The sequence below is a fragment of the Lepisma saccharinum genome (assembly GCF_977018435.1).
Source record: "Lepisma saccharinum chromosome 12 unlocalized genomic scaffold, izLepSacc3.1 SUPER_12_unloc_1, whole genome shotgun sequence".
Lineage (NCBI taxonomy): Eukaryota > Metazoa > Arthropoda > Insecta > Zygentoma > Lepismatidae > Lepisma > Lepisma saccharinum.
The window spans coordinates 15113216-15138630 of NW_028142891.1; the positions used below are offsets into that span (position 1 = coordinate 15113216).

At 38.3% G+C, this 25415-nt stretch overlaps 1 protein-coding gene across 1 annotated transcript in view; it reads left to right on the plus strand.

Annotated features, from left to right (window-relative positions):
* Nucleotides 1-25415, plus strand: part of CaBP1 (Protein disulfide-isomerase A6 homolog CaBP1) — a 43098-nt gene that overhangs the window by 13310 nt on the left and 4373 nt on the right. The window contains exons 2-7 of the mRNA XM_083115784.1: nucleotides 2860-3056; nucleotides 10301-10525; nucleotides 14302-14469; nucleotides 19033-19239; nucleotides 21908-22065; nucleotides 24506-24664. Coding sequence (XP_082971910.1) covers nucleotides 2860-3056; nucleotides 10301-10525; nucleotides 14302-14469; nucleotides 19033-19239; nucleotides 21908-22065; nucleotides 24506-24664 — 1114 coding nt within the window. The remainder of the gene's footprint in view (nucleotides 1-2859; nucleotides 3057-10300; nucleotides 10526-14301; nucleotides 14470-19032; nucleotides 19240-21907; nucleotides 22066-24505; nucleotides 24665-25415) is intronic.

Consider the following 25415-nt stretch of genomic DNA (forward strand, 5'->3'; position numbering starts at 1 on the left):
TGGTTAGCAGAGCACGCTACAACGCCAGGGGTTCCAGGTTAGAGTCCCGGGTAAGGCATGGGTATTTGTGTTTGTCTAGATGATAAGAAACTGAGAAACTGTAACAATTGAAAAGTGTAAAGGAGAGAAAAAGTGTAAATGGTGGGGGATACCTCCGTGTAAGGGGTATTTCCTTTTTTTTTTTAAAAAAAAAAAGTGGTTAGCACATCGCGCTACGACGCCGGGGGTCTCGGGTTCGAATCCTGCCTGGGTATGGATGTTTGTGAGTACCCATTCATCAATTTCATCATATCACACATCCCCATCTTCGCAAATTAGCCAAATGTAGCACAAAAGGCAAAGTAAAATAAAGCAAATCAATAGAGCAAATTTATGAGTTATCGCCCCTCCACTTTGGTTCACCATGAGCCGCCACTGGTTCGGATCACACTTTAAACTGTAGGTCCAGTCCCGATTAGTCTTACTGTGCATATAGTGGACTTCAAACAACAAATCAATCCAATCCAATTCTTTTAAAACTTGAGAAACCATCCATTTAGATACTCCCGTGGCGGCGCTTGTGGACTCGACAACATTATACTTATGTTTATGTAACTCCTTCTGATTTCCAAATATGTTGCAACATTGTGAACAATTTATCTCGCCTGTCCTCTAAGGGGCTTTTCAGAGCAGATTGTGGATTTCATTGTACCAGCATGATTTGATTTTTGCATTTCAAAAATATGCAGCCAAGAGTAAAGAGCAAGAACATTTCAGTGCTTTAAAAAAGAACACAGGCAAGCATGTTATCAGATTTCCTTCTCGTAGCGATTGTTGTACGATAAACAAAAGAACCCCAACCCCAACACTGCTCGATGTCGCATTCAGAAAATGAAGTCATTCACCCAGTAGTTTCTCTTCGTTATAAACCTTAACGCACGCATTTTCAAAGACCGGATTAAATCAAATGAACCACTGATAAACTGATATGAACTAGCATCGTCTACACAGTAAAAATCTATTGTCATATTTGTTTTAGCTTAATTTTGCTGAGTTGGCACCACTCGTACTCTCAAGACCAGACTAGTACGTAGAAGAGTGGTGGGAAGGATAACGTAATAGGAAGTGCTCCGCAGCGATCTGCGCATATCGGGACTTAACTTGTCAGGCTATAGTAGCAACAAGGACATGAAAGCCCCACTACAACAGTTTTACCATTTGTTGGACACACATCCAGGATGTTGAACAGAATTCTAGCTAGACACTGAGTGAAGACCATTCACAGGCTGCCACTGAAAACAAAGGCCCTACTCCGTTCAGTCAAAGATGACCTGGAACTCCACAATCCAGGAGTGTACAGTGCGATTGTGGAACACCATATGTAGGCCAAACAGGATGTGCCATTGAACGGCGACGTAGTGAACATCGGTGCAACATCAGATTATTCCAACCAGAAAAGCTAGGACTTTCAGAACACAGCATCACCGAGGGACACAGAATTTTATTCGCGAACACCAAAATAATAGCCAAATGTGCCGGTTATGGGGGACTATGAGTAAATTAAGCCATAGCCATTCATGGGAAAGCACCAATCTGAACAGGGATGTGGGACTCCAGCTCAGTCACGCCTGGAACCCATTCCTCCCTAAAAACACAACAGCAGTCAATAAGAACTCCACGATCCAGAGCAAGCTAATAGGATGACAGCATCTAAGCTCCACCCCATCACAGTAGTGTATTTGACCATATGTTGGTCTGAATTTTTTACATTCCCTGAAGATGAGAGCAATGTATGCACTCGAAACGTTGGAAGCTAACACTGATTTAACCTGGCTGGTAACCCGAGAAATAAACTTGTTCATACTCTATTTTTGTTTTTCAATTCCAATACTATATGCTTTTTGTGAGTGTTAGGCAGGTCACATTTGGGACTCTTGCCATTGTAATTACATTACACCAGGTGGAAAATGTGCCACTGAAATAACCTCCAGAAGTCAGACATGCAAAACTGTATTTGTCAGTACAACAGTGTTCGATGTGAATAACCCTTTGGAAGCATAACACTGCATGATCAATGGTTGCACGAAACATATCCCGGCATGTTCACTGTGCACCAGATTTCAGCACCACTTTTGCACCTAGTGGTGAAAATTGTAACTAATTTATTTTGTCAGCATTCACTTCCCCATAGCCTCCATACCAGTGGAGTGTTGCAAAGTATGGAGTTACAGAATGTAATGTTCCGTGTCCAAAAACACTGCACTGCTCTCATCGGTTTCGTTATCTGACATACCGATGCAATGATTGTGCAGTGAGATACAGCACTTTTCAAATCATAATTTTTTCCATGTAAACTTACTTCTACAATCGTTACCAGCATTCTCCAGCACAGACTTGCGAAATCACAGGTCTACAATTCCACACTCAGGAATTCCTGACAGGAAATGTCCCAAGATGAGGACTGGTGCCTTCGTATTCTTTTGTGTATGGACCCTGTACTGGCAGTGTATATATAAGATGATGGTTGTATCTTTCTTCAATTTATTGTGAATATTGAAGAAGACCCTGTTAGAGGGTAGAAACGTTAAGTTTTTATGTATATTTTTATACTATAAAAGTTTGCCTTGGTCTGTATTATAATGTTTTTAACATGGAAACAAGGCTTAACAGTGTTACCATTAGATAATCTTGGTGATTGTAGAGAAGAACAAGGGAAGAGTTCCACCGAGGTATAAAGGTGATGGAGGAAAACTATCAATGCGCCAATGTAAAAAAAATATATAAAAAAAAAACAAAAAAAAACTGATGTCATTCGAATTTACAATTGCAAACATTTGGAACTGTTATCCATTGGTGTTTTTTTCTTTCTTTGACTTCCAGGTTTCTTGGCAGCTCTCTTTTCATATGGCCTTGCACTTTACACTCCCAGAGATGACATTGTGCTGTTGACAGAAGCTAACTTTGACAGCCTGGTGACTGGAGATGACAGTGTGTGGATCGTGGAATTCTTTGCACCGTGGTGTGGTCATTGCAAATCTCTTGCCCCCGAGTATAAGAAAGCGGGAACGGCTTTGAAGGTGAGTTCTGTAACTGGAGCTTTGCTTCCAAGAGATCTGATTAATTTAATAATTATTATTCATTTACAAATATGCATTTGTCACCTCTGTACTTCGGAATCCCGATCTAGCCTAGTTGAATATTCAGGGGGTTTACCAGTTTGGAAATCCTGGAAAAGACATGACTAACAAGAAATTTTAAATTTGTTGTCATTATACTTTAATTTGATACACCTACTATTACTGGTAGTTACAGTAGAAATTGCATAATAAATAATGTCTGTTTTGCACTATTTTCATGTAGAAATCTACTGCAGTAACTAGCTATTGGAATTTTTCAATTTTTGAGTTTTATTTGATTGGATTAATACATATGTCATTAAATTTTACTATAACTGTGTATTATTTATGCTGTAATAATTGTGTTTTTTACATAAAAATAATTTTTTGTTTGACATTAGTCAATAGGTGGCAAGTACATGTATTACGTAAAATCTCACCTCTGATGCCCTTGTATCTAAAGATATCTGTTTGGTGGTTAAGCGGAGATATGTAATTTACTCTCATAAGCTTACTTTTCATTTTTCTCGCGATCGATTTTGTCACCCGTCTGGTGACTTCGTAAGGCATGTACTGTCTTGCTGCGGGAGGCATGGTTTCGTCTTCCATTTGAGCTCGTGGTGGCGTTAGTTGACGTGGTCCTTTCACTTTCTGACGTTCTCGTGTGGGTGTCTGACGTTCTCGTGTGGGTGTAGTGCTTCCTTATTTTACCATGCATCGGGGGTTTGGCACTATACGCGACGGTTTTCGGTCTCGTCGTCGTCTTTCGTGGAGCTGCGCTTGTTCACATGCGCAGGCGGGCATTTTTGTGAATGCTTGAGGCCCATGCTTGGTTCAAAAGACACCTATGCAATAGTAACCATGCTCGGCGACCTTAACAATAATCCCGGGGCCCTCAATAAAACCTGGCTTCCTGCTATCAGGAATATGCACACCCACCCAACCTGCTCCTCCTCCATGACAAGATACCAAGCACGGGCCTCAAGCGTTCACAAAAAAGCCTGCCTATGCATGCGAACAAGCACCATTCCACGAAAGCAGACAACAAGACCGAATACTGTTGCGTATAGCGCCAAAACCCAGATAGAAGGAAGCACTACACTCACACGAGAAGGGCAGAAAGTGAAAGGACCGCATCAACTACAGTCAGTCCACGATAAGAAGCGGTGTGCAATCAGAACGAAGAACGGCAGAACGTGACCAAATTCTGTCTCCTCGTTGGCTGCCATGTGGCTGGGGGTTTTCTGCGTTGCCACGTTTGCACAAACAGGCGGACAGACTAATCAGCTGTTGGCAAGCTCGGGAAAAAATAGAACATCACGCAAAATTAAGCACGTACGTGTCAGTATGCTAATATATGTTATTTCCGTCGTAAAGTGAAAAATTAACGAATCTAGAAGTTTGAATCTGAAATTTCTTGTAGGTTAACGTTAACTTCCCGTGTGAATTTTACTTTCTGGCAAGCATGAAACATTTTCTCTTCCTGCTCTACACAGCAACCGAAAACCTTCACTGAAAGAACCTTTGTTGTGTTTTTATTATGGTACATTGCAAGCATCAGCTACCGGCATCTTTTTACTTAAGTTGTATCGTATCACAATTACCAACAAAAGAAAATGCGTCTTGTGTTATGAACAAGACTGTGGCAAATCGTTCTCCTTTGATTTCATGCCGCCTTTCTTTGCCTTCTTTGTCACGCTGCAATTGTTGAAGCTTCAGAATGTACAAATGAAATGTATTTCTTGAAAATTAGGGCGAATTACGTATAAACAAATTACGTACAACTTCATTTCGTTAACACGCTTTTAAAATATATTTTGCAGAACGTACAAAAATTCACCTCTAAAACAGAATTTCACAGAACTGAGTTACTGTATTACGGAGAAGAATTTATCACGAACAAATAAATTGTGTGTGAATTGATTGATTGAGTTGGTGTTTTAAAGTCCACTTTATGCACACTAAGGCTAATCTGGAATGGACCTACAGTTGGAAGTGGGATCCGAACCACTATGTGCCTCGACAGGGCATCGAACCCAGGACTCCTTGATTACAAGGCAACGACGCTTACCCTACCACTGTATCATCGGGGAGGCACATGTGGGTGTGTGAAGTGAGTTAATTTTGGAAGCTTCATGACAATACAGGCTCTGGCAATACAGAGTTCAATAAATTACAACGAAACGCTTGGCAATTGCTCGATTTCCAAACATTAATGATACATTTGGTACATGTGTAATTAATGCTTCGATCTACCTGTATATAAAAACATAAAAAATGAATGAAAGAACAGAAGTAGTAAAAGAATCAGTTGTTTTTCCTGAGAATGAGAACAATGGATGTGTCCCGTTGTTGACTGTTTAAGTTGACTGTTTAACCAGATGTTTAATACTACACGTGTCTCTGTGGGCTCGCGAAAATCCTGAAGTAGGTCAATCCGGCAACGGCACGCCACTATCAGAGCGGGTGGTTCCACGCCGGTTACTAGTGTGTCCCGACTGTAGCGCCACCACAAGCACAAATCGCGAGAACAATTTACTTGGAAAGATGAGAAGTAAGCTTATCAGAGTAAATTACACTGGTCAACATGAAATTTGTTACAAGGAATGTGAATGGTGTTCTAAGGTAAGTCGATGGTGCTGAATTTGAAAATGAAATCAGGTTTTTCCTATCGGGCTCAGTTTTCTTGTTACACACTAACCTGTACCTAATGCAATTCATGAAAATTCAGCCTATTGGGCTGTGGTTTAACCTATATTTACTCTACAGATATTGTTGAGTAACAGTCATTATATGACCATAGAATGACCAGCACGTTCCTAAGACCAGGGACCTTCCTCCAATTGCAACAAACCAAATCGCGAATAAGAGAGAGGCATGGCAACACTGTAGGTGAGTCACGTCCGAACACGTAGAATCGCAGTGTTGTTTGTTATCACGTGCGTCTCAGCATTGTGAGTTCTGACGGAGTGGGAAGTGACTGCCTTTGATTAGGTTGTGAAAGTCGTGTGTAGTGTTAGTGCATAAGAAAATGCCTCGTACCTGCGTAAATAGCCCCAATTCGTTTTGTTATATATGTGGAGAGTTGACATTTAAGTCACAAAAGCGACGAATTACCCCTCTTATAAAGAAGTGCTACGAACTTTATTTTGGGTGTAAAGTTGGGGACCAAGACAAAACATGGGCCCCCCACATATGCTGTTTGACCTGTGTTACACTTCTGACAAGCTGGTTAAAAGGATCACGTCACATGTCGTTTGCTGTAACCATGGTTTGGAGGGAACCATCAGATCACACAACAGACTGTTATTTCTGCCTGACCAAAATAGCTAAAATCACGTCGAAAACAAGGAATACTGTGCAGTGCACAAATTTACTATCAGCCATGAGAACTGTATGTCACAATGAAGAATTGCCGGTACCAAAGCCTCCTCAGAATGTGACTGTAAGTGAAGATGATTGTCGTGACCAACACGGGGAAGAAAGTACAAGAGGTGAAGAAACTGCCGACCCAACATTTAAAGTGTCCGGTTCAACAATGGAGCCACACATTATTGTCACAAGGGGATCTGAATGATCTTACGCAGGATTTAAATTTGTCTAAGCAACAGCCTGAACTTTTAGCTTCGCGACTGATGGTCGGAATCTCCTTGCTTGCGATACGAAAGCGTGTTTCTATCGTGACCGCCATACTATCTTCTCAGAATATTTCTCCCACGAAGGAGACATGGTTTTTTGTAATGACATCTCATCCGTTATGGATTGTCTTGGCCATGAATACAGTTCACACGATTGGCGTATTTTCATAGATTCCAGCAAAGTTAGTGTGAATGCTGTACTACTCCATAATGGAAACAAATTCCCTTCAGTACCAATTGCTCATGCTGTTAACATGAAGGAGACGTATGTGAACTTGAAACAGCTTCTGACAAATATCCAATATGAGAAATACAAATGGAATATATGCGGAGATCTGAAGGTAATTGCAATTCTGCGTAGATTGCAGCTTGGGTACACAAAGCATTGCTGCTTCTTATGCGAGTGGGACAGCAGAGACAGAAAAATTCACTATTGTGGGAACAAATAGTATCTTTGCAGTGAATTAGTGCCTGGACAGAAGAATGTGGGGAACACTCCACTTGTTGACCCCAAAAATGTGTATCTCCCTCCTCTGCACATAAAATTGGGACTAATTAAAAACTTTGTGAAAGCCGTGGACAGAACTTCACGTGGATTCATGTACTTGCAACAGAAATTCCCAAGAATCAGCGATGCCAAAATTAAAGAAGGAATGTTTGTAGGGCCTCAAATAAGGGAATTGATGAATGACGAAAGTCATTCAACAATTAACAGATGTTGAAAAAATGGCATGGTTGTCTCTTCAAGTGTATGTAAAAACTTTTTAGGCAACCATAAAGCAGAGAAGTAGGGGAGACCGGGGTAATTAGAACAGGAAACAGCCTGTAGAAGTTCCACTGTAAATTACTCAGAAAGTTACTGATGGATTTTTTAAAAATTTCTACCATTTCAAAGAACATCTTTTGTATATTTTTGAAAAAAATAATGACCATACCTGCATTGCAAATACTCGTCCAAAAAAAAAAAATTGTCATGACACCATAAAATTGTTCCAATTACCCCATTTGGGGTTAATGGAACATAAGTTAGAAATTTCAACTGAATAGCTTTAGATTGCTGTTGGGGTAATAAGAACATCATATATAAATGTCTCATTTATCCTGCAAATTTGAACACAATAGCTCTACTTCTTCTGGAGTTATCAATGCTTGTTTAAATAAAATCCCAAGTTAACGTCTTTTTTCATAAAGTTCAATTTCCCAGCTGTGAAGCAAACATGTGTGAATGAAAATCAGTGTTCTATGATTTATTTGAAAGGTTACAGGCCATTCTACAATGTAGTAAAGAAAAAACTTCTAATAGTTACATGTACAATCTAGTATATCAATTAGAAAAAGTACAAAAAAGCATCTTTTTTGGAGGAAAACTTACTCCAATTTGTAACAAGTAGTGCTAATACTTCTAAAAACACTTAAGATAACTTACACTAACAGGTTTAACTGTCGTGAAAAACTAATATATACAGAAATTAAGCTTATCAGTCTCAAAAAACAATTATATATGAAACCATAAAATATAGGCTACATGACAAAAGCTACACCAAAGAACACTTGACCCATATTAACATTTGTCAGTTTGGCACCAGTAGATCTACTGATTTGAATGTTTGATTTCTTTTTTGAAAGCTTCATACTTGCTCTTAATGATGTCATACAATGGAAGGGTAAATGGACCGATTCCATTTAACTCCAAAGGTCCGTAAAATATAAACTTCCTATCAATTTCCTCAACATCAGGTCTTCGTGGCCAATCGAACTTGCCAGTTTCTTTTTCCTCCAGAAACTTGATTGTTGCTTTAGACTGGCCATTAGAGATTTTAATAATTCTACCAACATACCACTTTCGCTCGTAATATACAGCGTAGTACTTTTCCAGTTTGAATAGGACTACATCGTCATCCTCTGATTCTATTTTACTATGTATATCACAATATACTTATCTAATGATTACAATTACCGTTTTTTGAATGTTGATACAAAATACCAAGTATGACATTATATTATACATTGTACAATTTTAAAGAGTTGACCTTTGTATATAAACCTTGATGCCAATGCAAATGTACACAATTTCAATAAATTTAATTATAAATTTGAATGTATCATATCTTTCTTGTCTGAAAGAACACATATGATTGAAGATATTTGTTTTTCATATTGCCAGTCAAAAATAACTGTTATGACTAAATTATTATAAATATTGCACAAATGTGGAACTTTGAACTTAGCCTAACCATTTTCAAATGTTGTTATGACAATGTATTATTTTTATTGTCATATTCATGGTATTTCAAGATGATGTTCTTATTACCCCATGACTGTTCTAATTACCCCAAGCAAAATCAAGCAAATTACGCAATGTTCTAATAACCCCTTTGGAGAAATTTTTGGGGTAATAAGAACTTTGCTTATAAAAACCAGGCAAAATGCCCATAGACAACCAAACTCACATGAAAAGATGTGTTCCCTTATGTTTTATTATAGGGGTGAAGAAAATTTTGCAAGGGTTCTTTCATTCACATCCAGTATATGCAGAAGCAGAGAAACACCAAACATGCGTCACATCATTTTTTGCAGGTGTATAATAAAAGTCAAATAAAACTTACTTTTGTGTAGTTATTCCAATAACAAATTTTCTGCATGTAGGTTTAGTGTAGGTACATAGGTATGAAATGTTATTACACCAGTCTTTTCGTTTTAAATTATTCTACATTAACATGTTCCAATAACCCCATGTTCTAATTACCCCGGTCTCCCCTATCGCGATATTGTACATGGACTAATTAGATCATACCAAAGTATGGGATGCAACATGTCTCTTAAATTCCCAACTAACCTTGGTGCCGTTAGTGACGAACACGGTGAACGGTTACACCAAGACATTGCTCTAATGGAAAAGCGGTATCAAGTCAAATGGAGTGCCGCAATTCTGTCCGACTATGCTGGACCTTACGAAGAGATGTTCCTGAGGCAAAGTTTCGTAGGAAATCAGGAAGGAAACATTTTTAGGTATGTTTGTACACTTTCATGTTACTCATTTACTTCATTCCTTTGTATACTGACACAGATTTATTTCCTTTTACGTTTGTAGCACTTTTGTGAAAGCGAGTCCTTTCGACCAATACATATAGAACATAGGCTGAGGTAGGAAAATACAAAAAAACATTTTTACAGGAAATCTGAGCCCGATGGAGAAATTCTGAAATTAGATCTGCATTCAGGGGCTCAGCAACTTCTAGAAACAGCTTGTTTTGTTCTTGTAACATTCACAAATATTTTTTTTGTAGACCAGTGTTATCTGATGCCCTTTTCCAACAATCAGTTTTTCTTTTAAGTTTTACTTGTAACATGTGAAGTGAATGTTCTAATAAGTTGCTTAAGTGGGATTCTGAGTGGGCTGTTTTTAGCTTTAATGTAGTTAAGTGCACTAATGACCACTGAATGTTGAAGTAAAGAATCATTTTCTTATCCAGGTTTCCCAGAGATGGTCATTAGCGCACTTAACTACATTAAAGCTAAAAACAGCACACTTAGAGTCAATCAATCAGTGATTCCTCTCTATTCCAGGGTGTAGTCAAAGTGGGAGCCGTAGACTGCGATGAGAATGCTCAACTGGCACAACGCTTCAACGTTCGAGGCTTCCCAACTATTAAGGTGTTTGAGTTTCCCAAAGGCAAACCGGAAGAATACAATGGAGGCAGGACAGCCAAGGACATTGTGGAGGCTGGGTTGAAGGCCGCCAAGTCGAAAGTCTACGCACAACTCGGAGGGAAGAAGTCATCTGGGGATGAGGTAAATAGGGTAGTTTTTTTTTTTGGCAGGAAGTATTTTCTGTGAAATTATGCATACCGGATGGAACTTTAATGGTTGCCGGTAGTGGCTATGGACTGGCTAAGCGTGACTTCACCAGAGCCAGTGTCCCGAATGTATGTTTCCTAACAAGCTTTAACTCAGTAAAGCCCCTATGCTTCGGCATTGCACATGGGTGTGACTTTTCTTACAGTGACAGCGTTAGGAAGCAGAGATAATATGTATCGTACATCAATGTAAAGACTAGATTCTGAAGAATACCAGGATATTTGACTCATTCCTCAACTCACTTAGGGGTCCCGGGTTCGATTAAACTGTAGGTCAAGTCCTGATTAGCCTTACTGTGCATAAAGTGGACTTAAAACAACAAATCAATCCACTTGCTCCTGTTCTTTTGCATTGAAAATGTATCGGAAAGGAATAGGTTTTGTTACACTGACAGCAGTTAGCAGTCGAAGCAGTGATGTCACTTTGGTTCTCCGCAAGCCTTTTACAGACATTCTTTATCCAACTCGACTGTTCTTGTTATGAAAACACGGTGGCAAACACAACAATGCCATAGTAGCTTGTGCCCACCTCCATGATGGAGTGGTTAGCACGGTGATACCAGGGGTCCTTCATCAATTTTACCATATCATCACTCATCCTCATCTTCATGATTCAAAAGTGGCAGGAAAGGGAAGTGAAATAAACAAAGTCAATCAGTCAAGTTCTTGTCACTGCACATGTAGTGTCATTGGAAGGGAGAGTCTATTTACTTTGAGGTAAGGTAGGTGTATACGCAACATGAGGTATAAGTGACTTTTCTTGTTTTGTTACATGACTTATCTGCAAGGGTGTTGCCACTTTTAAAGTTCCATCCCATGTATGCTGACAGTACATGAAAATCATCTACACCCAAGAGAAATATTTTTACGTTACAACTTGGAAATGTAGTGGAAATAATTGGTTAATTGTTCAAATTATGAAGAGTGCCACAAATTTTGTTTCTTCACAATGTATTTATTTCATTTTCACATGAAGTATTTGTTTGCAGCTTAAGTTTTCAATAATTATAACTTGTGTGATAATAAGATGCCATCTGCTGCTGCAAAAATTTAAACTTCTCAGTATCTGCTGTTTCCTTCTCATTTACTGCATACAGGGTGTTTCCTTGACCTTGAATCAAACTGGTAGGGTGATCATTACGGTGCACATTTTTGCCTATTTGCCTTTTTTATTCCATTGTAGTAAAACATAGGCTTTAATGTGTAATGTTTGTTTCATGGTGTTTCTAGTCCATAGATGCATTTTTATAGTGCCTATTAATGCCTATTTTGATGGTTAGCACCGGTTTTGCTTAATCATGCCTAAAAATGCCTATCGTGCCATTTCTGCTTACTTCAGTTTTTTTATTATTATTATTACGTGACTTTGACTTTTCCTACATAGAAGAAGTTAAACTTACCGAAATGTGGTATTCGCCAGAGTTGAGGGTCTCAAGCGAAGTCAGATCTCTGGAAATTCCAAATGTCATTTAATTATGGTAAGCAAACTGGACAACCTCATACTTGGACAAGACTACTACAAAACCACTTCTTTTTTTCCCCACCTGAAAGCTTGTAGGAGTCAATACTCATTTGCTTTATTGTGTATGTGAACGGAAGTAGGTAGTTACCTGTGGAGATGGTGTTTCAAAATGCAAGAGCACAAGATAGCCAGAAGTGGGTCAATTAAAAAAATTAATTGCTGGATAAGCTTCTTTTAAAACTGATGGGAAATTTCATTTTTGTTATTTAGCGTCTCTTTTCTCCACGTTTGGCTAATCACAATGATGAGGATGAGTGATGATAAAGTTGATGAAAGGACACCCATCCTGGGCGATTAGGGGGTGGGCGTGGGCCCCCCACTTTTGTCCCCTCACTATGGCCTCTTAATGCTACGTTTTGTCTACCAAGAAAATGAAACTGCCCTTGCACTCAATCACCGCTACTGCCCGTCATTGTTGCCATACTGTACTAACCATTCCACCACGGAGGTTGGCCCCACTGATGGAACAGTAATTTTCTGTCAAGCTTGTATGAAGTAAATAGGTTTAACTGTTAAATTGCTTTAGAAATAAATATTTCTTCCCACATGAAAAATACTACATGTAAATTAGTTTTACATAATGGCCATGTTCAAAATTCAGCTGCTGACGTAATTTTGGACTCCTGTGAAAATGTTTTTGTACCTCTTGCGTTATTCCAATGAAGAAGAAATGGTGAACAATGCACACTGACGAGCTGTCATCTTACAATACCTCAGTTCTGAATACAATAATGCTAAGTTATGTGGAAAACTTACTTTAGTGGCCTTGTGTTGCATATAAAGAATTACACTAAGCAGCTCTTCAAGTGAAATATGTTAGCTGGGAAGATGCTTGGTCAAGCCATGGGGGTTAGCTGGGAGGATGCATCCCCCCCTCACTTTGAGCACTGACACTAAGTCAAACAACATTATTTATTCTAAAATTTCATGTGCATGCATAGATAAACAGCTCATACACTCGCTCAAAAATATGCAAGTGTTTTAAACTGTTTCATTTGTTGTTTTAGATCCACTTTGTACACAGAAAGACTAATCGTTACTACAGTTTAAAGTGGGATTCGAACCACTGTGCCATATGTGTCGAGTGGGTATGGAGCCTGGGACCCCTTGATTAAAAGGCACAAGTGCATTAAATTAATCAATTTGTGTTATCTTAGCTTTCCTGCAAATGAGGATTAGATTTAAACTATTGTTTGTGAAACATTTGTGAGCAGTTAGTACAATGGTAACACAATTTCATTTCTTCAGAGAATCATTTTTTTTAATGGTGCAAATTGTTCTTTCATCACTTGAACAATTATGCATGCAACAGTTATTAGCACAAATTCTTGTTTGTGAGAATTACTGTAAGTGACAATTCCTCGGAAATGTGAATTTCTATCAAAATAGTATTCATTTTAATAGTTTGTGAATAGTTAGTGTATCTTTATGTATAAACTGTAATGCTAATACAGAACTGCAAGAAGAAAATTGAAATAAGTTCACGATGTTTAATGCCTATTAATGTCTCTCTTTATTTTAGGGTGCCTCTTCTTATTTTATAGCACCTTTTTAAGTGCCTATTTCAGTCATTTTTGGTGCCTATTTCCCTGCCTATTTGAGAGGTTTTTAGTGCCTATAAATCTGCACCCTAGTGATCATTTTGTGAAGAAAATTTTTTAATTAAAACTTCATCATCCTTCGCAGTTTGCTGCCTCTGGCTGGCTTGACGTTGAAGTCAAGTCTCTGCATTTTTTCCTGGTCTTCCACTCCTCTCTTACCATGGTGTTCCAATCTTGTCCTCTTCCCCTAACACTCTCCACTATCTGCTGTGTCACGTGGAAGGTGGATTAAATATTTACTATTCTATATTGATTTATAGATCAAAATTGGAGGATTTGTAATGTAGAGAATCAATATTTTACTACCATCTAAACATATATTGGGGAAGTAATGGAACTACACATTTTGTCAAATTAAGGCAGTTAGTATATTGTTTTCTGAAAAACATGATGTATGAAAATGAATTTAATTTTTCGAACGAGTATGCTGAAATTATTCATAGACAAAGCCATCTGCAAGGCAACTAAACCCATGTTCCCCATGTGGTCTAGCAGAACAGCGTTACATTCATATATCTGACCATAGTTTCTTTGCATTTTGCAAGATAATACTAATCTCTGTGTTTCGCATTTTCCTTTTGCTTCCAGAAAGCAGGTGATCCAAAGGATGTTGTTGAGTTGACAGATTCAAACTTTGACGAACTGGTTCTCCGTTCTAAAGACATGTGGCTGGTTGAGTTCTTCGCACCATGGTGCGGACACTGCAAGAACTTGGCTCCTCACTGGGCAAAGGCTGCTACGGAGTTGAAAGGAAAGGTGAGTGTTTTGTTTTCCTTTATAAAAGGATGTTCAGTGTTGACACTGCTTAAAGAGGTTTCAGTCAACAGCCAGAATGCCAACCACAAATGAATAAACATGATTTTTACTGCACTACTACTTCTACTATTAATAATAATGTCAATAGCTCATTAAAATAACAATGGTATTTATTATCATCATCTTCAGTGCTTTTCTTCTGGTTTGGTTTGGTTTGAGTTGGTGTTTTAAGTCCACTTTATGCACAGTAAGGCTAATCGGGACTGGACCTACAGTTGAAAGTGGGATCCAAACCACTTGTGCCTCCATCGGGTATCGAACCCGGGACCCCTTGATTACAAGGCAATGATGCTGCTACTTCACCAGAGGGGGAGGCCCTGCTTTTCTTCTGGGAAGGAAGGTTTTGATACTCTTCAAGTTGGTTTGTTATTGTGTTGGTCATAAGCACTACTCTAAATTGTGCTATGTTCATAAATGATCGTACAGCCAAATAGACAAACACACATTTCTTTCGTTAAAATAGAATGTTGTTGGTTTTCTTCTCACCTTTGAGAAGATGCCAATGTGACATACTATGTGTGCTGCCAGAGAAAAGCACTGATTATTTTTATTATAGAAACACAAAATCTATTACGTCTGTCATTTCCGGAAATTACATTCTCATTTACATCTTAACGTTTATTTGCATGCCTGTATTCTCATTCATGCCAGCACATTTTTAAGCATGTGCTTTTCAAACTTGCCTCGAAAAAAAATCTTATCTCAATAACGAATTGCCATAGGCAGATTTTTTTTTTTTTTGTGGTTGTTTTCTATCTTAAAGACAGGGCTTTTAGCAAAGGTAAAATTTATACATTGCCTCCCAATAATTAGTGTTAAATAGATCGAAGTGAATGAAAAAATGTATGTAGCGGCGGTACATTCCTACAACCATGTAAAGTCTCATTGAAATCAGACTGATACTTCTTGAGTAAAAAAAAATAATAACCTTATAGAAAGCGACAGTGTTGCCAGCTTGGGAACAATGTCCAGAATTTCGCTTCTAGATTTGGGCCAATGGACACTTGTTGGACCAGATTTGGAGGGAAGTACGAAAAAGGACTACACTATGAGCATATGTCATACAAGTGCTGCAACTTTGAAAGAAAACTGAAATTGCGGGGTCCGAAAATTTTGCTTAATTACGGAAAATTTCTAATTTATTTTGTATTACACTACATAGTCCAATAAGACTGTAGCGTGTGTAGTATGAATGTTTGCATTCTATGACCATGACTTCTTCCTTGGAATGTAAAACTTAACATCTATGTCATCAAGGACATCCAGAAAGGAGGGGATGCACATCACACCCCCTAAATTTCTTTGAGCACCCCTAGATAATTAATCCTGGTGCCACTGCGGCCATAGTGTTTGTTTCATGTGCAGAAACTTCTGGGTTTTATTCCTATACAATAGCCCTACTTTTTTTTTTTAACTAGCAACAGTTTGTTGTATTTTTTTTCCTTGCTAAAAATCATATTTTATTTGCTGTGCAAATTGTCGAGAAATATTTTATTTCCCATAATTGTTTAACGTGCGATTGGTCAGGTGGTGAGTGCGGCACTCACCCACGTATTTGGTGGTATGTAGCTTAAACATTTCATTGTTTTTTTTTATATAATTATTTTTTGTATATTGTTTTTAATTTTTTATTATTTTTTCAGGAACAATGTTTACAAAGTAAGGATTTCTACTACAATATTGCAATATAACATATTTGATTCTGAAGCTTTGTAATACTTAATAGTTTTCTTATACATTTTGTGTTTATTGTTTATAGCTTCCTTACAAACATAAATAAGTACGTTATTGTTCATGTAGTTCCTTAGCAAATGTGTGAAAACTAAGTAGCTAAGAATGAAAAACTATTACTGAGGTACTTGTAGAAACAAATTAGGTAGCTAAACGGTTGATTCTTTTTGAATGCTTTTGAATTTTTTTGATTATACAGGGTGTCAGTTTAATGGCACCCACGGACCACAGATTGGTGTAGTGTACATCAAAACAAACAACTTTTCTCAGTAACATTTTTCTCGTTGGTGCATCAATTCGACGCTACAGCCGTTCAAAAAAGACCATTTTGCCGCCTGAATGCTGGCAACCCAACACCACAACATTTGATCGTATCTGAGACGTCATTTCCTGCGGCGAAACAGCAGTGTTGCAAGGAACACACAAATTTTGTGAAAAATGACAAACTACCAACCACATTATTAGCTGTAAAACGAAGCGAGAAACGCATCCAGTAAACCGAACATCATAGCCTACCAGCCAGAAAATCAGCAGTCATGTCAGGGGAAGGGGGAAGTGAACCAACGATATGAGAAATGGTAAAAAACGTATTCAAAACAAAGTGTCATTATCGGATTTTGTCTCAGCCTACATGTCAAATATCAACAACAATAAATTTTATTCTACGTACAACTTATGTGTGGCTGTTTACACCCAGCTACATGTCAATTATATTTGCAAATCTCGTTGCAAGGTTGATATCTACAGGTTTGTGTCCAGATGCCTTGTGGTACTTTTGTGCTGATAACTGAAGTATCTGAGGTTCACGTTGTTACATTACGGCTAAAACACGTACAACCACAGTAACAATCTAATGATGAATCAGTAGCGAATATACTGCCCTGTTCAGAGTTGCAAACTATTACATGTGTATCTGGTGAGTAGATAAACACAGTTGTCGGAGAGTTGGTTTTATTACTATTTATATCCCTGTATTTTCAACCATTTTTGTCACTTGCCTCATAATGCCATGAATATACATTATATTTATTATGTGTTGCTTACCTTTGGAATTTTGAGTTCTTTTTCTATTTTGTCATCTGTGCAGTGTGTCACAGACAATTAGTATCAGAAGGACGAAGTGGATAGACTAAATTGTAGATATCAACTTGGTAACTACGAGGGGGTGCTGAAAAGTTCGTAGCCCAACCCAGAAGGAGTGCACGTGGAATGATGAAACTTTACAGTTTTAAAGAACATATCTTGGTATGTACACATGCAAATTTTAATATTAATAACTGAATTGTTATTGTGATTTTCGGTCCCCTGACGTGATCATGTGTGCCCCGCCAGCGAATTTTACAAACATCGAGATCAGAGCTGTCATCAAATTTTTGTTCCACCAAGGAAAGTCGCCGAAGCAAATTCATGAGGAAATCAGTGGAACAGTACGGGACTCTCCTCCATCATATGCAGTGGTGAAGAAGTGGGTGGCACAGTTTAAACGTGGCGATTTTTCAACAGATGATGCTCCACGTGCAGGAATACCAAAAACAGTGACTGTCACCAAAATCGTGGATGAAATTCATGACCTTATTCTTGAAAATCGCAGAATCTCAGCAAAACGTGCGGCAGAGGTTATGGGCATTTCTCGGGAACGCGTTGGTACCATAATTCGTAATGACTTAGACATGCGCAAGCTCTCGGCAAAATGGGTTCCCAAAAATCTGTCAGCAGATCAAAAGCGTGAAGGAGTGAGGACATCAAGGGAAGTCATTGCCCATTTTGAACGAAATGCCGACCAATTTCTGTCACGAATATTAACCATGGATGAAACGTGGTTGTACCACTACGATCCTGAAACGAAACAACAGTCAATGGAGTGGCAGCACTCAGGTTCCCCTCGCCCCAAGAAGTTCAAGAGGCAGAAGTCGGCTGGGAAAGTGTTTGCAACATTCTTTTGGGATAAGGATGGAGTCGTACTCATAGACTACCTGCCCAAGTGTCAGACATTTAATGCAGAATATTACTCTGCATTACTCACAAAATTGAAAGATAAATTGAAAGTGCAACGCCGCAGAAAAATGAAAAAAGGAATTCTGTTCCTGCAGGACAATGCCCCTGTCCATCGAGCACTGCAAACACAACTGACATTGCATGATCTAGGGTTTCAATGTCTAGATCACCCCTTTATTCCCCAGATCTAGCTCCGTCAGACTATTTCCTATTCCCCAAACTCAAACAACACTTGAAAGGATGCCATTTTGGATCTCATAAGGAGGTGATTAGTGCTATGGAACAGTGGTGTGTGGAACAGCTTTCAGAATTTTTTTTTCACAGGTCTGCAAAAATTGGAGCACCGTGCAAGGAAGTGTATTGAACTTCGGGGGGAGTATGTAGAATAACTGTAAAATTTCATAATTCTACGTGCACTCCTTCTGGGTTGGGCTACGAACTTTTCAGCACCCCCTCGTAGATTTGCAAATTTTTGACATGTAAGCTGAGACAAAATTCGATATGACCATTTCCACTTGAATTCTATTTTCTTTCTACCATTTTTTGTATTGTTTGTTTACTCCCTGTTAGGCTACAGAACTTGTTTTCTCGTTTCGCAACATTGATACTTGAAAGAAAAAAATAAGGTTTTTATAAGTTATATTGTAAACTAGTATTTTTTACATGTATACAAAATTTGAGGTCTCTAAAGTACATAGTAAGATTTTTTCAGAAATTCAGAAAAGGGTCCATAGTCGTATGTTGGCTGTGATATTTGAATGTATTTTGCTTTTATAGGTGAAGCTTGGAGCGCTTGATGCCACAGTCAACACAATTAAGGCAAGGGAATACAATATTAATTCCTACCCAACCATTAAATTCTTTGGATCAGGCAAGAAGGATGGCTCCTATGAGGATTACAATGGAGGACGAACGTCTGGTGACATTGTGACATGGGCAATGGATAAGTTAGCTGAAAATGTTCCTGCACCAGAATTAGTGGAGGTGAGTTTTTATATTTATATTGTGTATCTCAAAGTTAAGTTTTAGCCAATGCAAGAAATTAGCTTGAATTGCAATACTTTTGCTATTATACCACAGGGTGTCCAAAAAGTCATGCAACTGAGACTTTGAACGTGTAGCAGCTTGAGCTGCTATACACTGATGGAGCTGTTGTTTCCATTGTTCGTAGCAGTGCTGGAAGGCTTCTTTTGTATGTTATCCAAAGTACCAAAATGGTTGACGTTCAAGTGGTTTTTAAGCCTGGGGAATAGAAAGAAATCACAGAGACTGAGGTCCGTTGAATAAGATGGCCGGGTAACCACGGGAATGCTTTGTTTATGCCAAAAATTCATTGATGGAAATTGCTGGGTGACACATGGCTTTGATGTGATGGCAGTGGCGACTGACAGCTAGTATGATGGGTAGTGCCAACGTGATCAAGAAATCAACAAATTTTCGCTAGCATATGTCATAGAAATCTAATGAAATAGGTAATTTTTATGGAATTTTGTTTTCTAAAATTTGAGACAGAAATTCAGAGTTCCTAAGATTCGTTCATTTTACTTCGCATTTGTACTACTTTGGCTAATCGCAAAGATAAGGATGAGTGAACAGTCACACAGAACACCAATGCCCAGGCTGGTGTAAAAAAAAAATAATAAAAAAAAAGATATTTAAATCTGGCGTGGAATGGCCAAGTTGTTTCATTTTTAATTTAATATCATATAGTACCTTGGAAAACTGTGTATGCTCTAATCTGACTTATCTTCACTCACTACCCTTCCTTTCGCACACCATCGGACACTTTCCCTTCACTAAAATTAAAAACACTGAACAATTAGAGACACAGAGTCGAACACAGTATTCTTGCCTTGCTTTGTCTATAATTTGCAACCCCAGCACAGCAGACGGTACATCAATAATTGGTGTTACTAACAACTGAAATATGATTATCTGCTAAATGAACTGTGGATCTACAATTATTAAAATTCAATGCAAGAAGTTGAATTATATCTCCAAGTAAAATTCTTATACTGATAGATTTTCCGTGTGATTTTTTACAAATATTAAAGTAAAAATATTCCCTTATGATGCGAATTCCCTTTGATATTTAGACAATTCTTTTTTACAGAAAATGTCTTCAATATTGTGAACATCAGTTGCAACACGTGAGTGTCTGTGTGCTTGAGAGCAAGGGATATATTTTTTCTTAAGGAAGAAATCTATAACAAAAAAGTCTGGATGGTTCTTTAGATGCATCTATCTAAATGGTTATATAAATTTGGGGAAGATATTACGTTCCTTCTTGCCAAGTGGGCAGTAAAGTATCTTTCTCGCGAATTACTTCTCCAACGAGTATTACAAATCTGTCAGGATTAGTCGCTTCTTTTTGTTCTGAAGTTTACAACTATGTCAACACAATGCAAAAGCTCTCTCGTCATGCCAGCTGAAAATGGGCACAGCTGGTTGTGTTACGGCTACCACCTCCTTCACGGTTTCCCTGCGGAGACTTTTTCATGCACATGCCTCAGCGCAACGGCTAGACTATGCTGGCCCAGAGCAAGTAAGAGAACAGCTGGGGATGCTGCACAGGAATTGCGGCTGTAAGCTCGAACGCTTAAGAGATTAGAATCTCCTCGTTTGTAAATGTATCAATTTAATTATATTTTGGTGAATCAAAGTGCTTTTTCTTCTGAGGATAGAGCCGTGGCAGGGTGGCTCTCCCCTTAGAGCCGCCGCTGATGGATGGTATAAACAGATTCAAATTTAGTTCACTACTAGTCATTCTCAATGTCAGTTAACGATCTGACCTCACAAGAGTCCTTACTCTTTCCACGTTGTTGTCAGTTCTTGAGGTTTGTCTTGCACTTCTTCTCGGCCCTCGAACAAGGCCTTGTGCCATGTGAACACTTGTGCCCTGGATAGGGATGTTCCCCACAAGCCCATAAATCACAGTAGCAGATTTGCTGAGTTTTACACAAAATTTGATGGCACAACATTACTCAAAATGTGGCAATGGATGAATGATCCATTTTCACAGATTCCAAATAAACTGTGAAGTTCAACTAATTCTCGAACTCAGGTCTTTGGCATTCTGTGCCATTGCTCTACCACCTGAGCTACTGAGCCAGCCCTGGTTTTGCCTGATGGATAGTTCCATGCAGGTAAATCAGCAAGAGTGAAAAATCAGGAAAAAACATGGTTAGCTTGGTAGCTCAGTTGGTAGAGCAATGGCACGGTATGCCAGAGGCCCGGACACAAGGCCTGGTCGAGTCGACATTTTTTAAAAACAATATGTTTTTATATTTCTTGTGTATGTACATATTGCTTGCATTATAGAATTATTTCTCTTGTACCTTACGGTTGTTACAAGGCATAAAAGTACAATTTTTGTTGTAACATTTTGGAAGAACAGCCTTGCGGGGTGGGTGGATAAAAATTATTTGCTTTTAAGATCACACTTCTTACCTTATCTTAGTTTGATTCGTGTCTTTCTTACTCGGTATTTGAGGGCAAAAATGCTGACTCCTGAGAAAAAGCGGCTGGTGCCTAAATTGTATTTTGTTTTGTCTACCCATTCCCTATATTGTACGCAACTGATGTTCCATGAAAATGACTTTATGTATCAATAAATGTGCCAAGGTATAACTAAGTAGCTCTTTCATTTCAGTTAACATCGCCAACTGTCCTGAAGGACGCATGCGAAGAACATCCCCTGTGTGTAATTTCCGTTCTTCCCCATATCTTGGATTGCCAGTCTCAGTGTCGCAACCAATATTTGGGCATACTGAAGAAGGAGGGTGAAGAGTTCAAGAAGAAAATGTGGGGGTGAGTATTTGAGAATTTACAGCATGAGGCATGAAGGCCAAACACAAGGTTCTAAGTGGCTTCTCCCAAACCGATCTTTCCCTGTTTCCCCGTGGCAAGCTGGAGAATTAAGAGGCCTGTCCACTGCATTGTGTGTGTAGGGGTGGGGGAAACTGGACGTAGCATTACACTAATATATTATTTTACTTGTTCTTTTTGAAATATCAAACTTCCAATGGTGTAGAAAAACACGTGAATGGAAAGGGAAGAGGTTGAAGATTTTATTTGTCATCAGAAAAGTTGACACTCTAATTTGATTAGCCATTTGTTTTTAGTTATGGTTTTTACCTCCGTAAGTAATGCATGGGAATCTGAAAATTTTTATCATATATTTCGAACATTGCATGTAGCTTAATAATCAACTTGAAAAACTGCTTCCACTTGCAACATAGGGAGGAAATCAATTCTCTTCTGTAGTAGTTTTTTAGAAGCAGTGCCTATTCTGATGATACTGACATAAATGCACTCATGCTTACAATTCCTTATACAGTGCGTTCGAAAAGTAACTATACACCTGTCCTGCACTAGTACAACAATACATAACATCGACTTACCTTACAGTAGTTCTTGCAAATGGTTCCCATGAACATCCAGACATGTCTGCACACGTTTTTTTCTTATTCTTGAAGAGTCTCGCAAGTTATTCATGGAGAATGTTCTTGGTGAAATCACGAATAGCAATTTGAAGTTCCTGGAGGCTGTGGGGGTTTCCTTGATAAACATTACTTTTTGCATAAGCGCAGAAGTAAAAATCGGGCAGGCTTAAGTCTGAAGAACAAAGTTGCCACAAGCCCTTAGAAATGAATCAATGCCCGAAAACCTCTTTCAGTAACTTCATGGACTGCCTAGCTGTATATGTGGTCGCATCATCTCGTTATTAATTTAGTCTTCTGTTAGCTCTCCCATGAATTGGTGAGTGATTTCACAATAACGAGCTGAATTTATTGCTTCTGAATATTGAGCCGACTATTCTTCTGGATATTACAGTCCACACCCCAATGTTCTGGTCATGTAGAGGAATTTCATGTACGGCATGCTGGTTGTTGGCAGACCATAAGCGTGCACGTACCCTGATAAATAAAACCATGCCTCATCAGTATAGAAATCAGTCCAAAATATCATCATAATTGTCCGCTAGAAACTGTTGAAACCATTCACAGTATTGAATTCACTTTCCAGTCTGTGGCCAATAACTTTTGAACCGCTCTCACTTTATGTGGGATGAGACTGAACTTCTTCAGTTGCAACACCGATGTTTTTCTGTTGGGCCAACATAGCAGCTGATATGTCTTGCATTTTTTCTTCGAGTACTCACGGTCTACCACTTTGCTCACAGTCCTTTACCGATCCCGTCTCCCAAAATTTCTCAATTAGCATTCTTACACTATATCGATTAGGAATCAGTGTACCTGGAAATGTACACATTTTAATGTAAAAACTGTTTCGTCATAAATACTTACGTTTGAAAACTAATTCAATGCTGTGTAAATAACTCAAATAATATGGTGATATGGACTGCACTCCAACCAAAGCAGTCCTTTAGAATTGGAAATCATTTGCTGATGATCTTCTTCTTTTCAAATAACATTTGGTAAAAGTTTACACACGTGTGATTAAAGTACATCTTAATAAGTTGCCTCCCCCCCCCCTAATATTCTTATTTAGAAATTTAGTGTAGAGAATCTTATCACCATTATTAAACAATATTATGCTTTTAAGGAAAAAATAAGTATTTTCAAGTCCAAAGCAACTATCGAGGGGGAGAGGGCACATTATTATTACACTATGTAATTGAACTATCCAACATCGTTCTCTACCAAATTTCTTACCACACACTTTATTCCTGTTACCTGTTACCTGTATATATTTTCAGAATAAATTCCCCTTACATTGAAAATCGGCAGCTGTGATTGGGTGCCAAAACTAGTGGGCAAGTACAGTTTAGTTTTCTTGGTAGACAGGGCATTAAGAGGATATGATCACCATCATTGTTGGAAATGAATAAATTATGTATCTGCTGTGCAAATCTATGTTTATATGTAAATTAATCTCTTAACCACAGAGAGGGGAAATAAAGGAGGGGAAGGGGCAGAGATAATTGGTTCCAGGAAAGTTGGAATTTTTCTGATGGAGTGATTTTTGGCAGGTCAGGACACACTATATACACATCAATACAAAAAAAACAGTGAGATCAGGCTTTTTTGTCCCTCCTCCCCTAATCAGAGGGTCTGTGGATGCCTATGATTGGCAGTTTTCCGAACCAGAACCTTGGTATGATTTACATGAACATCTGCCAATGTGCATGATATTTCGATTAATCTCTATAACACTGATGTCTCACAAATAGCAGTTTACATGATCAAAGCCTTGATTTCCATGATGGCAATTTTCTTTATTTCAGCTGGGGTTGGGCCGAAGCAGGCTCCCAGCCAGAATTGGAGGAAGTGTTGGACATCGGTGGTTTCGGGTACCCTGCGATGGCTGTGATGAACACGAAGAAGATGAAGTACTCCATCTTCAAAGGATCGTTTAGCGAGGATGGCATTCACGAATTTCTAAGGTAATGTAAAAAATATGATTGAAAAGGTTTGATTTTCCCATTTGGACAAAGCATGTCCTTACTTGGCAGCGGATTCTAAGGTGCTAAAAACTAAACAGTGGAAATTTGTGGCTAAAAGTCACATTTCCAAATTGTCATTTAAAAATGCACACTAATTATCTCTGAACAATGACTTGTATTGCAAAAGCAACCTTTCCACATCACACGTAATCGAACGTGCATATTTCCATCTACAGCCCCTGGCCATATTATTAGACGCATCTCAATTTTTTTTGAAAATAATAGTTTTGAAGGGGAAAATTATACAAAATTCACCATTAGTTATCTGAAAAAATTTCCTGTATGTTATTTGAACCCTGGCAAATACGAGTAATACGTACAAATGCACTTTCTTGCACAACATTGATAACAATAATTGTAATAGTAATAATAATACATACTAATGTATTTCGACACAGTGGACAAATTTAACAGTTCACTTACTATTCACATTTAAAATGTTGCAATAGGGTTCTTTGTGGCTGAACTTTCATTATTGTAATGAACAATATGAAAAGAGGAGGTATTGTTGTTACAAACAATACTGCCAACACCAAATGTCTTTGTTGTTGAACGAACATGCCACAGTTCAATTCAAGCTGAGTTGAGAGGAGGACGTCTTGCGAATAGTGAATCGTATTTGTGCTAAATTTTGCAGTGATATTGTTTTTGTACACTGTCAGTATTCTTTTTTTTTAAATTTAATTATTAA